At 38.8% G+C, this 14,059-nt stretch overlaps 1 protein-coding gene across 2 annotated transcripts in view; it reads right to left on the bottom strand.

Annotated features, from left to right (window-relative positions):
* PSME4 (proteasome activator subunit 4) overlaps positions 1 to 14,059 on the bottom strand; it is a 222,208-nt gene that overhangs the window by 129,213 nt on the left and 78,936 nt on the right. For both annotated transcript variants that reach the window (XM_005307349.5, XM_005307350.5), the window contains 8 exons: positions 12,143 to 12,232; positions 10,351 to 10,415; positions 10,113 to 10,263; positions 6,628 to 6,726; positions 6,081 to 6,150; positions 5,427 to 5,494; positions 4,597 to 4,812; positions 1,451 to 1,608 (listed from right to left, as the gene is read on the bottom strand). In XM_005307349.5, coding sequence (XP_005307406.2) covers positions 1,451 to 1,608; positions 4,597 to 4,812; positions 5,427 to 5,494; positions 6,081 to 6,150; positions 6,628 to 6,726; positions 10,113 to 10,263; positions 10,351 to 10,415; positions 12,143 to 12,232 — 917 coding nt within the window. The remainder of the gene's footprint in view (positions 1 to 1,450; positions 1,609 to 4,596; positions 4,813 to 5,426; positions 5,495 to 6,080; positions 6,151 to 6,627; positions 6,727 to 10,112; positions 10,264 to 10,350; positions 10,416 to 12,142; positions 12,233 to 14,059) is intronic.

Below are 14,059 nucleotides of genomic sequence, written 5' to 3'. Positions count from 1 at the left end.
TTACCTTAATCAGAGAATACTACCTATGAGTTATAAAACTACATGTCCATGTACTTTAGTCTTTTAGGAAGAAGCTTAATTTGATACAAAGACCCCTATATTCAAGGACTTTTACACTGTGATGTTTCTGACCATAGTTCAAAAGAATCTGTCACATATTTAAAGCAAGGGGCATCCACAAAATGCCCAGAGTTTTCAGAATTTACAGATGCTTTACAGATCTCAGGAAAAATATTTCAGGAAGTCACATGGCAAAGCATCACCAAGGTGTTTCACTATCCTTTATTTTATTATTTTTTAAATGTTTACAGTGCCTATTACTCCTGGGGAAATTCTGCACCACTGCACACATGCATAATTCATGTGCTGCACATATTTTTATTTTTTTCTGCAGAAAATAGCTTCTGCTGGAAAGTTGCTGGAGTTACGCCTTTTGCTCACCAGAGGGCGCTATGGCGCTAAAACAGAGCAGCCACTCCCAGCCAGCCCCAGCTACCATAGGGAAGAGAAAGAGCCTGCACTGCCTTCTTCACAGCATCTGTCAGGCCAGGTCAGGAGACGGGGGATATGGGGAGACAGCATACGGAAGATGGAGCTTTCGGAGTCACAAACAGGGGTTCATAAGGGCTAGTGTAGGAGGACAGAAAGGGGCAGGGGCTGAATGGAGGTACAGGGCCACCAGGGGGGACATCGGGATGGGGGGGGGGTTGCAGGGCCACATGGGGGAAGGGAGATGGCTGAGGGGGTGCAGGGCCACATGGGGATGGGAAGTGGGTGTCTGAGTGGGGGTGGAGGGACACATGGGGACTAGGGGTGCAAGGACATGGGACCCATGGGAACAGGGGCAGATGTAACTGACTGAATGGGAGAGGCTAAGGGTCAGCCAGGATCTGCATGGGGAAAGCTCCCTAACAATCCCTCTCCCTCCCCAAACCTGTTCCATTCTTCTCCCACCCATACCTAACAACCCTCCAGGTTCACTCCCAGGCTCCTTCCCTCTCCCTCAACTCCTCCATTACCCCTGGCTCCCCCAAGCCTTTGCACTGCTTCTGAGGGGTGTGGGAAATATGGTTCTGTATTGTAGTTTAAATGAATTACTCAAAGTGCTGTCTTAATATGCCTAGTAAGGAATTTATTTGTCAAAAAACTTTCCTGAATCTTTTTTGTTATCTGTACTATTACAGACATGCTTGCTGACCAGTATTTTGAAATAAATTACCAAAATAATTGAAACTGGTGTGATTATATGGTATTATTTTGACCAATAAAATAGGCAGAATTTTGCAGAATTTTAAAATATTGTGTGCGGAATTTTTAATATTTTGGTGCAGAATTTCCCCAGAAGTAGCCTATGCAATAGATGCTAGCCTATGAACATAAGCAATGCAAATTGCAGCTACTAATATATATGGATAGAGTCACTTAGTGTATCGCACATGAAACTACTGACCTGGACATTTCTTGTTTTCCATTTGCATAGTGCTCTAGCTTGGTGAGCTCCGGCTGAAGAAAAGAATCCAGTAAGTAATAGGCAAAGGTTATTTCCTTAGACGAAGGAACATGCCATTGGATATTCAGGTTCCACAAGTCACCTGGTTTACCCCAGTCCTACAAGAACAAAAACAAAAAGCCATTTCCCCTTAGTAAAATGTGAAGCAAAGATTCATTAAAAACTTAAAAGATGTGAATAACATAACTTCTAAATATAAGACTACCCATAAGTAAAAATAACTGCCAGTTCAAGGAGTTAAATTTATACTCAAATATAGTTGGCAATCCAAGAACAATATGAAATCTGCAACAAATAGCTAAAATATAAAAGATATGCTTGCAAGGAATAACTCATTGACAATTCTGATGTTCTCACTGAAGTAAATTGTTGCCATTTGACACAGTCATTCAATTCTAGGTCTCAGATATACAAAATACCCCAAATTCTAACTGATTTTTGATCTTTCCATCAGAGGTCACCAAAAGATTAGCCTATTTTATCAGTTTTCAATCACTCACTCTTTTAAAACAATCCTGAAATTCGGTATACTCATTTATTATAAAAAACAAATTTAAAGTTTGACATTCCCATCCCAGATCATCAAAATTCAGTCTAATAATTTACAAAGATTATTTGAATTCCCCTGTGGTGCAGTAATGTTGTGTCCAGTTTGGAGAAATTAAGGTAATCTGAGGTCACCCATTCTAATTACCCAGATTTTAGCCAAGAAAGTTATCAAATGCAAATAAGTGACAGTTATGTTAACATAAAAGAAGGACAGCTGCCAGCTAGTGTGACTTGAGAGAGATTTTGTAGAACCCAAGAGCCCCAGTCATGGATTAGGTCCCCACTGTGGTAGGCGCTGTATAAATACAGCCCCTGACAAACTAAAACTTAAGTTCTCTACCTACAGAAGAGATGCACAACAGACAATGACAGCACAAGATTCCTCATATTCAGCTCAATATTTTTCTGGAGAAACCACCGTTAGGAACAAGCGGTTATTTCAGGCTATATGCTCATTTAGTGTCTGACCTCTTGACCAAGACATTCCAACAAGGGTCCCAAATGCAATGTGGACATGTCCACAGGGGAATCTCATCTTATTGCACATAGAGCAAATAGCCATCATATTATATTATAATTACTTTTAGGTCAGAACGGGTATGTATGTTTAATAAAGAAACCAGTGTCAGCTGAAAATCAAGATAAAAACCCTCAAAAGGCTCAGGAGTTTGCTACTCAGATTTGGAGGATAGTTCTGCAGTTAAGTTTTGCATTAACACATTTTGGGATGACTCAGCAGATTAGAAGAGCTTTGTGTTGCAGCAACTCATACCTGAGATAGGAAGGGACCCGTTATTTTGTGATTTCTAGACAGAGTTCAGACATGGTACAGAATCAATGTACGTAAACACCTGTCTTTCCTCCAAATTCACAGACACCTGCTGATATCTGCTTATGATGACAAGAGCTCTAAATCAACTAACTGTCATATCCTTGGCAACTCTTCACAAACACCCTCTTCATCTCCAGTTCTTGCCTATCTTCATGCAGTTAGTTAAGAATATAATCTTACCATATTGCTTCTAAAGCTTTTAGTTTGGTTAACCTCAGAAACAATCAGTAAAGAGGAAAGTTAAGATGACAGGTATTGTCCATTTGTAAAAAAGAGCTTGCTGTTACTTGTCAATCTTTGGAAAAATATCCAAGTCTTCCATAGATATTACTTTGTAGAATGACAAGTTAACACAGAAACAAATATTATAAGAATCATATGATAGATTTTTATGACAATTAGCAGTTGGAATAAAGTGTCTGTTTAGAAAGCATGTGGTATGCATAACTAACTCTGAAATACTGGGTTTTCTCCTCAGTTTCAGGACAAGTATTCAGAATAACAGGTATATATTTTTTTTGAGGCATGCTTATAATGGAAGTAACAAGTGGTAGAAAGCTACATGACTTGATTTTTATACAAATATATACAACAAAACTGCACTAGCTTCCACCAATGAAGATGACATCCACTACAATTTCTGAGTTTTTCAGAAGACAATCTGATTAAGTAAAATGTAATTTTATTGCTAGAAAAGGCTCCCTTAATAACCTGATAACCAGCTGACAACTTGCGCATTGTTGTATATTAGTATGTCAACGCAAAGAAAATAAAAACCAAAGGCCAGCAAAATATTCAAGTTGCAATTTAATGTTTTGTTACTATTGCTGCATCTATTTATATTTTAACTGAATTTTAAATGTGACAGTGCAATTTCACTGTACATTTTTTATTCTGATTATTTTTCTTTAAATATCGCTCCTCAAATATTTGTCTATTATTTCTCTTTTGTGATCCTTTTATAAAATGGTCTTGTTTCCCAACCACTTTCAACTGGTATAAATGACTAAACAAAGGGCAAGGCAGTGGAAAATCAGGTTTAAAAAAAACATGTTCATATTTACTTATTTTGCATACATTTTCCACTGTTCATGAAATCATACGTCCCATATGTGGGGAAGAGGAACCAGGAAGAGCTATAAGTCTGACTCATCAGATATGGAGGTGAGGTAATGATGCTTTGGGAGACAATATCAAATATGTTAATATTTTCTGGTCTAGACTTTTTATGTTAAAGAAAGGGAAAAAAAGGGAGGGCTGGTGGAGTGTTGAGGAATCCAAAACTTTGCTGCTCAACTTTAAAGCTAAGAGCAATTTGTACCACTGTATCTCATGATTGTCAGGTCTTAAGTCAGCTCATCATAAATTGCTACATTTAGGCATAATACAAAACTATGATCATCTGCTTTGTTTTACACTATTTAAATATAATAGTGTGAACATCAGCAATACTAAGTGTGCTCCATGTCATTAAGCTATTCAACATAATATTTAGCATTAATCTTTTCAGCTACTAGCATAAGATTATTTCAGTTAATATAGCTACTAATTTGCAATGCAGGTTTCAAAGTTTAAAGCATCTTTCAATTACACTTTCCATAGTCACTGTATTGATAAATCTTGAAATAAAAACAAATAAAATAGAGTAGCATTTTTTTAAAAAGGCTGTCAAATCCTCTAATCCTAAATAAATGAAAATCCTTGCCTTGATAGGAAAGTATTCAGAAAGAGGCTTGTCAAAGCCACCTGGCACACTGCAGTATTCTGTGGGGTAGATAAGTGTAGTAGAACGAAGAAGATGGTGCAGTAGGTTACAAGACAGAATGTAACCCTGCTTACAGGTTAAATGTAGGGTTCGCTGCAGAATCTTCACAAGCTGCTCCCTGTATGGCAGCAACTTCTTTCCATCCACTCGAGTGATCTAATAAAATGGTAGAAACGTTTAGAAGTAAACATAACCAATAAAGTTCAAGAGCTGTAGCACAGGATAATAAAGCTAAACACAAGTCCCCAGTACCTGGTATAAAACTCTCTCAAAGTGGTGCTCCATTAAATTTGTATAGAAACACCCACTTCTGCTGCTACATGAAACAATATCAACTTGACTACTGTAACAGCAACTCCTGACTCTATGGCCTCCCCAAGTCCCAGTGCTGTCCAACCTCCATCATGTGCAACATTTCTACCTTCACCAGTGGATCTTTTCAAGTTTCATTTTAAAATATATATCTTCTCTTGCACAGTTTCATCCCCTGTCCATTACTGGTACTAGAACCAAAGACTTGAAATTTATTTCCCATATAACTAAGACATTCATTTTCTGTAATGTAGATCATCTATTACCCACTCTTGCTTAATTTTGCAGTCTTTAGGACAAAGACTATATGTAATATTACATATAAACGTTAAGCATAATAGTGCAATAGCAAAAATGAACTGCTTTTTTCCCCCCCAATGGCACTAAAGTTGAGCCAACGATGGAACAGACATGCAAAGAGACAACCAGAATTTAAATTTTAACATTCTTTGCAATACCTCTGACAAAAGCTGAAGGTTCCAAAGTAGCTCCTTATCTAGCTCTTCATCATGCAAGACATCATCATCTAAAGAGCAAAAGTGTTAAGCACTACTGTTACTATATGGTAGCTAAATGTTCATATCTGAAGGTTTGCCAATTTCAAAAGTTAAATCTACTTGAGTATTACAAATCAGCTCAGCAATTCACATCCAGAGTTTTACATTTATGAATGTTTAACCTGCCCCAACCTTCAAATTCATATTTAATTCCCACCCACCAGATGCCAATGCAGTCAGTGTGATTGTCAAGAAGTAAATGCATTTATTTAATACTAACTCAGGAATCAGAGTCAAGCCTATTCTTATAAGTGCTTTTATTAAACACAGCAGACAAAACGTTTGTTAATATTTATCTCTTGAAATGACTTTTGGAAACCACATTTCTTTAGAATTTGTTTACAAACAGAATCTTTCTACACACATCCTAATAAAAGCACTCTCTTCCCATTTATCCTTTCCCTGTCTGTCAGATGACTTTAATTTATAAAAGAAAACAGAATATTCTCCAAAGAGTAGCTGCTGATTTTAAAATACCAATTCTACGTTTTAAATCAGCAATACTCCATCCTGTAGGAGGCTAGTGGAATACAATTTGAAATCTTCTGAACTTACTGATGGTAAGATGAGTTATAACACTGCAGCAATGGGGCACAAAGAGCTTCAGAGATTCCTCAGGGCAGCACTGAAAACATTGTCACAAGTAATCAATTTAAACAAGAAGATCTTACGGTGATAAACATGAAGCATAATCAGCATCATCTCACAACATTATTTACAACAGAAAAGTAAAGAAATAAGAACAGGACCTTACTCAGCTCTGGCTGTTATTCAACCTAAAACTTTTTGATGGTTGGAGTTTGATTCCATACTTTTAATTCTCAGCAAACACAATGGTATATTTGAAGTGTAATACAAACTGCATCTCATCTTGCAGTCCTATGGATTTTAAATTATACTCACATACTAATTAACCTGTTACATTTTCATCCCATTACAACTATCAGATTTTAAGCAGGATAATTAGAGATAGATTGTAAGAAAAACCTAAATTTCCAATCACATTTAAAGTTTTCCACAAAAGTAATGCAGGTTCAATAAGTAGTAATAGTCTTGTATGTAAATTAAACTCCCAGTGAAATAAAAGTGCTCTCTTTCTCACTTTTACTGCAGCCCGGCACATGTCAGCAACCATCCGACCAGCAACTCTTGTCTCAAATATATTTGAAACAGCAAAGTTAAAAACTTTTTCCAAGGCAACCTAAGTGGAATACAGAAGAGGAAAATAATTTATCTCATCAACCATCTTTTGAACAGAGCAATGCATTGCAGTACTGCACATATGAATAGAGTCGATGCATGTGTGCAGCAAATCGTGTCCTCATCGTTATTCTGTAAAATGTTACTGTCAAAAGTGCATGTCAAATAAAAGCAGAAGAAACATGGACCTGGAAAGTCAGAAATAGATATTCTGCAGAATCATTTTAAATACTCAGGTTTCAGAGTAGCAGCCGTGTTAGTCTGTATCCGCAAAAAGAACAGGAGTACTTGTGGCACCTTAGAGACTAACAAATTTATTAGAAAAAAGAAGAACAGGAGTACTTGTGGCACCTTAGAGACTAACACATTTATCTAAGGTGCCACAAGTACTCCTTTCTTTTTGCGGATACAGACTAACACGGCTGCTACTCTGAAATTTATTAGAGCATAAGCTTTCGTGGACTACAGCCCACTTCTTCGGATGCATATAGAATGGAACATATATTGAGGAGATATATATACACACATACAGAGAGCATGAACAGGTGGGAGTTGTCTAGTTTGCATATCAATTCCAGCTCAGCAGTCTCTCCTTGGAGTCTGTTTTTGAAGTTTTTCTGTTGTAATATAGCCACTCGCAGGTCTGTCACTGAATGACCAGACAGGTTAAAGTGTGAGTATTTGCTTTAGGTTGGGGGGTCCTTTACTCTCACATCTTGGGAGACAGACCTGTCCTCGCTTACAGACAACCCCCCCAACCTAAAGCAAATACTCACCAGCAAACGCACATCACTGAACAAAACCACTAACCCAGGAACCTATCCTTGTAACAAACCCCGATGCCAACTCTGTCCACATATCTATTCAAGTGACATCATCATAGGACCTAATCACATCAGCCATACCATCAGGGGCTCGTTCACCTGCACATCTACCAATGTGATATATGCCATCATGTGCCAGCAATGTCCCTCTGCCATGTACATTGGCCAAACCGGACAGTCTCTACGCAAAAGCATTAATGGACACAAATCTGACATCAGGAATCATAATACTCAAAAACCAGTGGGAGAACACTTTAACCTGTCTGGTCATTCAGTGACAGACCTGCGAGTGGCTATATTACAACAGAAAAACTTCAAAAACAGACTCCAACGAGAGACTGCTGAGCTGGAATTGATATGCAAACTAGACACAATCAACAAAGGATTGAATAAGGACTGGGAATGGCTGGGCCATTACAAACATTGAATCTATCTCCCCTTGTAAGTATTCTCACACTTCTTATCAACCTGTCTTTACTGGGCTAGCTTGATTATCACTTCAAAAGTTTTTTTTCTCTTACTTAATTGGCCTCTCAGAGTTGGTAAGACAACTCCCTAAATTTGTTAGTCTCTAAGTAGCAGCCGTGTATATATATCTCCTCAATATATGTTCCATTCTATATGCATCCGAAGAAGTGGGCTGTAGTCCACGAAAGCTTATGCGCTAATAAATTTGTTAGTCTCTAAGGTGCCACAAGTACTCCTGTTCTTTTTTTTAAATACTCAGAATGCTTGAAAGTTTAATATGGAGAGGTCACCCATTCAATTAGCTTTAGTTATAGATGTTTTGTAGAGAGTGGGGGGGGGGGGTAGGAAGAATGGGGAGGGGGGAACACATTTAAAAAAAAAAAAAAAAGACAGCAACTTATTGACTGAGAGAAAATCCTGCATGGTTCCTTGCTTGTATGGCATGGCTGGCTTGTTACAGGAAGCTTCTGCAGCCTATGTCAAGTTCAGTGCGTTGGAAGATAAGGATGCTACAATATGGCAATATGTTTGGGGCAAAGAGCTTCACAGTCTCAGAACATTTTCCCACAAGTAACTTTTACTTTGTTACAACATGAGAAGACAACAGAAGCTCACAGCAAAGAAATTTTGCTGCAACAGCTACAACTTCAGCTACCACTGAAAATGCTTCAAATACAGGAAGCTCTTATATTAAGCACAGCAATATTTTTAAGTGTTTGATTTTTTTGTAAGGTTGTATTTTCTCATTAATAAAGTCAGGGGTCCGATGACACTGGGGGTAGGAAAAAAACAACACCAAACATAAGTAGTGCCCCAGATGATGCCATATTGGGATACTGCCCTCAATATGGGCAAATATACTCCTCAGGGGGTCCCCCATGGGAATGAAGGCAGCTAGAGGAAATCAAAGACCTATTGCTGGTTAGCAGGGGAAGTCAATATCCAGTTCAGCTTTCGGATGCTTCCGTAGAGACACAGTGAGGACAAAAAGAAGAGCCTTTCATCAAGTAAGCCATAGAACTCTTCAGAGAAGTTTCCCACTCCCTGGTAGGATCTTACCTATCTCCCTCTCCCTCCTCACAACTTAGTGGCCAAAAACACACATTTTCCTGTCACTATATTGGGTGAAAGGAGCCAGTTCCTGGCAATGGTGCTGGGCCAATTCTGGAGCAGCTGCTTTCCCCGCCTCCACTTTGGCTTTTCAGAAGGTTTGCAAACTGGAGGTTTAGTTCCCATCCCCATATATAAGCTTCTTTACTTTTCCTCACATCCTACAAGCTGGACCCATAGAAGGGGAAGAGCCTCAAACAATTTGTTAAATGACATTTAAAAGAAAAGAGCTTAATTCTGTCACCCATCTGCAGGACAAGTGAGATAAAATGCAGTCCAGCTTGTGGGTGACTAGTCACTATCCAAATAATGAAACAATTAACCCATTCAATTGGAAGATACACAGATTAATACTTTATAACAGCAACAACACTTTGGTTTAATATAAACCTTCTAAAGAAGCCATACACACTACAATATTTCATGAATGGTTGATGAAGCAGCTTAATTTCTGCATGTTAAGTGTCCAAACACACATGAACTGTAATTTAAATATCACAAGGCCAGAGTTTTTACTATAAGATTCAGGGAAGGATTTGCTTATAACACTGGTGGGCAGAGAAGCCACAGTAATAGCAAGTTCAAACCTCTGGGGAGAAAAGGCAGTATCTGGGACTTCAGTAGTTACCACTAGCAGATGAAGGGGGAACCTTGCCAAACCAAAAATTGACCTCTACTATTGTGTTTTTATCTGTTAGTAAGAGTATTAAGTGTAGAACATACACTTTACAGTAAGTTTTAGCTAAGACTTTTGTACTGGAGCACATCACTGTAGTATCTGACAAAGCAGACATCATGAAGCATTTAGCTCTTCTTTTCCAGGTTCTCATCAGAAGTCCAAATGTGCGGCCATTATCAAGAGAGGACGACTCATCAAATGTACAAGCACTTTGCTATCATAGAAAGAACAAAACCCTCCTTGTACAAAACTGAAAATGAGCCAAAGGTAAACATTTTCTTTTTTCAGTACAAAAGTTCCACATACCTTAAATATCTCTTTTGAACACTGAGTGAGGATTGTACTGAATGTGGAAGAGAGACCTAATTCCACTAAACTCTCTAGATGAGTCATCTTCTCAGTTTCAGTCTCCTCTCTAGTTTGTTCTAGTGTGCTGCTTTCTATGAGTCCAAAACATCTAACAATTGGAAAAAATCAATATTTAGTAAATGAATAAAAAATAATCTTTTAAGATTTTCATGCTGAAGTTAGTCTATACACTTACCTGTCCATAAACTGCAGAACAAAATCTTCAAATTCAGCAGTAGCAGAGCACAATTCTCTCTCCACCTACAGTTTTCCAATGTAAATAAGAAAGACTGAACGTTTAACTATCCTAATTAAATATATATTTATTATTCTATAAATTAATACGTTTTAAAAAATACTTTTTAAGTAAGGTTAGCACTTGGACCGACAGACTGAAGAACTTAGTATTGCAGTCCGTTTGATCTACAGTTCAAGTAGGGAGCCACAGTTCAATCTTCTTTATACTGTCCTACCAGCATGCCTGGCCCTGCAATCTGGTGGTTTAACCTCTGAGGGTGAAAGTAGTTCAGTCTCCACGGCCATTAAATCCTTGGCCTCACTGCTATCTCCAACAAGGATGTCAATTAGTGCTAATTGTGATGGTAGATTTTTTTCATGTTATCTGTTCACTAGGAACTCTGGGTGCAAACTCTTGCTATATTTTCGTGAGTGCTGTGATTTTGTGGTATTAAAATTCATCTCTGAATGAGAAGTCTTTGGCAGCTCAGAATTTCTGCCTGAGCTGTAATTGATGGTACAGTTCTGAACACTGTCATAAAGGGCCACTGCTCAGATACTAAACTGCAAGTATTGGACAGCAGCTGCCACCAACAGAGGCTGCTGCTACATTTGTTGAATCCATCTGCACCCCAGCTTATACTGTTTGTGTCAAGCATGGGAACAGCAGACTGTGGGGCAAGCAAAGAAGCGGCGGCGGGAGCGGGGCAGCAGAGGGTGGTACAGGGCGAGGAGATGGCTCAGAGGGCAGCTCCTCCCCAATCCTCTCCTCTATTCAACACTAAGTGGGGAGAGGAGCGGACACAGAATCAAAGATGAGCGGAAAGCTGGGGAGCACAGCAGAGAACTGTTTCCAGGCATGGGTGCTGGATGGCGGAGGGAGGGGGTAGCAGAGGACAGAGCAAAGAGTTGAGATCAATGCCTGGGGATGGGATGGTTTTGGTTGAGGGCCCCATCTACCCACTAGAAGTGAATGGGAAAAGTCCCCCAGTTTATGTGGTGCATTTTAGGATGACCACTGAAATGATCACGCACAAAAAGGGTGATTTCCCCTAAGAGTTCAAAACTGACAAAAAAAAAAAAGCAGTGAGGCACTTGCTTGCCTTTTCCACACCCCTAGAAAATCGTTTCCATTTTTGGATTTGTGAAGGTGGCAATAGTGGGAACTCAATGTTCAAACTCCTTTCCAAGAGGCTACCAAACGGTCAAATTATTAATTTTAATCAGTACCAAGTTGGGCCAGATTTGGACTAAAAATGAGAGGTGATAGCTCATTAACAAGTCTTCAGTCATCTACATGCTTTGTTGGATTTATTGTAAACACATTAAAGGGGCACTACCTGTGGTTTTATAAAGCCTAATACTAACAGAAGGCTATGATTTATTTATTTTTTTTGAGTATCAAATACAGTTTGGATTTAAAATATCTCCAAACACTGCAATATTGTACTAATGTATGATAACTGAAAAGTGAAAAGGGATCAATTTTCATTGCTCAGTTCAGTAAACCTAAACAGTGAAACGATTTAAGATTTTGAAAATTATTTCTCTTATATTAAGCTATTACTAATAGGAAGTATGTTGTTTTTAACTATGCAGGGCAACGTTCTCAGGATGCCCCTCTAAGACTCTTTGTAACACACTTTTACTAGAAGGCCGTTAAATTGTATTCTTGTAGAGAGATCACTATTGTACTACGAGAGTAAGCAGTGCTTTGTAGCTTATATTTTATGTCTAGGAAGCATTCTTACCTTTGTGAGATCATCTCTCTCTTGCAGCACAGATGAACAATCTACCAAAGGCACCAGAGTAGAAAACGTGGCAATAAACTGGAATGTGATCTGTTGGGAGTTGCAAATCCGTCTCAATGCATATATATCAAATTATATATATTAAAAGCTGATGAGACTTTAAACAATCTATGGGATTTAAAGCTTAAGGCATTAATTATTACAGGAAACCTTTACAAACTTTCTGTAAAAAAATGAGAAATTGTTTTTGAAACGTTTATTAATATCTTTAATTCAAAGCAGAAAACTTCTGTACCGGTTACTACCAAAATCAAGTACAGAAAATAATTCCATTTTCAGTAAGATTGTCTTATTTTGTATAATTCAATTATGGAATTTTAAGGAAGAGAGACTTCCAACCTAAAATGTAAAATATGCATAGTGTGACAAAGCTCTGTCCTTGTCTCTGTGGGTCCTGCGTTTCCTGGCAGATTTTGCTAGCCTCAGAGGCTCACTGTGACCCTCCATGTAGCCCTTCTTTTTCTAGAGGCAAGGGTCACAGCCTACTGAGCCATTTTCATCATAAGCCAGCAAGGGAGGTGAGAAGAAGCTACCCTCGCTTGCACAGTCTCTGTTGTCTCCCAGTCTCAGTTATTAATCAGGGGTGAAGGGGGAGAGAGCCCAGACCCATCCTCTACTCCGGGCTCCAGCCCAGGAAACCTAATAGTATCAGCTATGGTAACTGACTTTTTAGAAACAGGACGCGTACAATTCCCTGGGCCACTTCCCCTGAGCAGCCCCTAATTCCTCAATATCCATTTCACCCTTACCTCAGGGCCTCCTTCCTTGTGCCTGATATGGTTTGTACTGCTCAGTTTCTCCAACAGCACGGCTTCCTCCTACAGCTCCTGACACATGCGTCCACCTAACTGGGAGGCTTTTAACTAGTTTCAGCCAGCCCCTGATTGGCTTCAGGTGTCCCAATAAACCTAGCTGTCCTTCCTGCCTTCTGAAAAGATCTTAATTGGCCCCAGGTATCTTAACTGACCTGGAGCAGCTGCCATTTGCTTATCCTGGTAACAGGAATTTGTTTAGCCTGTGCCTAATATAGCCGTCTCCCACTACTTTACTATAGCCATCTGGCCTTGCCCTGTCACAATAGGTATGCTATATTGAAAGATGCACCAAATGTGAAAGTGACATCATTAGGTGTCAAGTATACATTATTTAAATACTTGATCAGCATGAGTCCCTAAGATATGGGCATTTAAGACCTGATCCAATGCCCACTGAAGGCAGTGAGAACCTTTCCATTTACTTCAATAAGCTTTAGATCAGACCCTTAGGATATGTCCACACGGCAAATTAAGGTGCAATTGTAATGCAGGTAGGGGCAATGTCCGATCTTTAATCTAGTTAGTGCAGGTGATAACAGTGATGAAGGTATGACAGCATAGGCTTTAGCATAAGCTAGCCAACCCACTGCAAGCCGCTCCAGCAGCGGCTGGTATGATTGTCCCGGGAGCCAGCTACTTGGGCAGCACTGGGATCAGGCACCTGCAGAAATCACGGAGGTCACGGAAAGTCACAGAATTCCACAACCTCCATGACAGACATGGAGCCCTAATTATGGGTGATTTACTAAATGGTTAATCAACTGTTATATTTTTATGGAGGTCAATAAATTGCTTATAATCTGTACATTTTACTGATGCACTGATGGTTATCTATGTACACACACTATTCATATCTGTAATATGTTTATAACATCTATTAATCATTTATTAATCTTTTATAAATGGAACCTTAATATGAAGAGTGACCTAAAAATCCTTTGGAAACATAAGCTCCATTTACTCGGAGATGAAAATTAAAGAGCCTTCGAAATAATCTTAAATAGGCAGACTGTATTTTATACTTTAGGAAAATCTGAGATTT

This window comes from Chrysemys picta, chromosome 3, assembly GCF_011386835.1.
Source record: "Chrysemys picta bellii isolate R12L10 chromosome 3, ASM1138683v2, whole genome shotgun sequence".
NCBI lineage: Eukaryota > Metazoa > Chordata > Testudines > Emydidae > Chrysemys > Chrysemys picta.
Note: the sequence above shows the minus strand (reverse complement) of the source record. Positions and strands in the feature narration are given on the sequence as shown.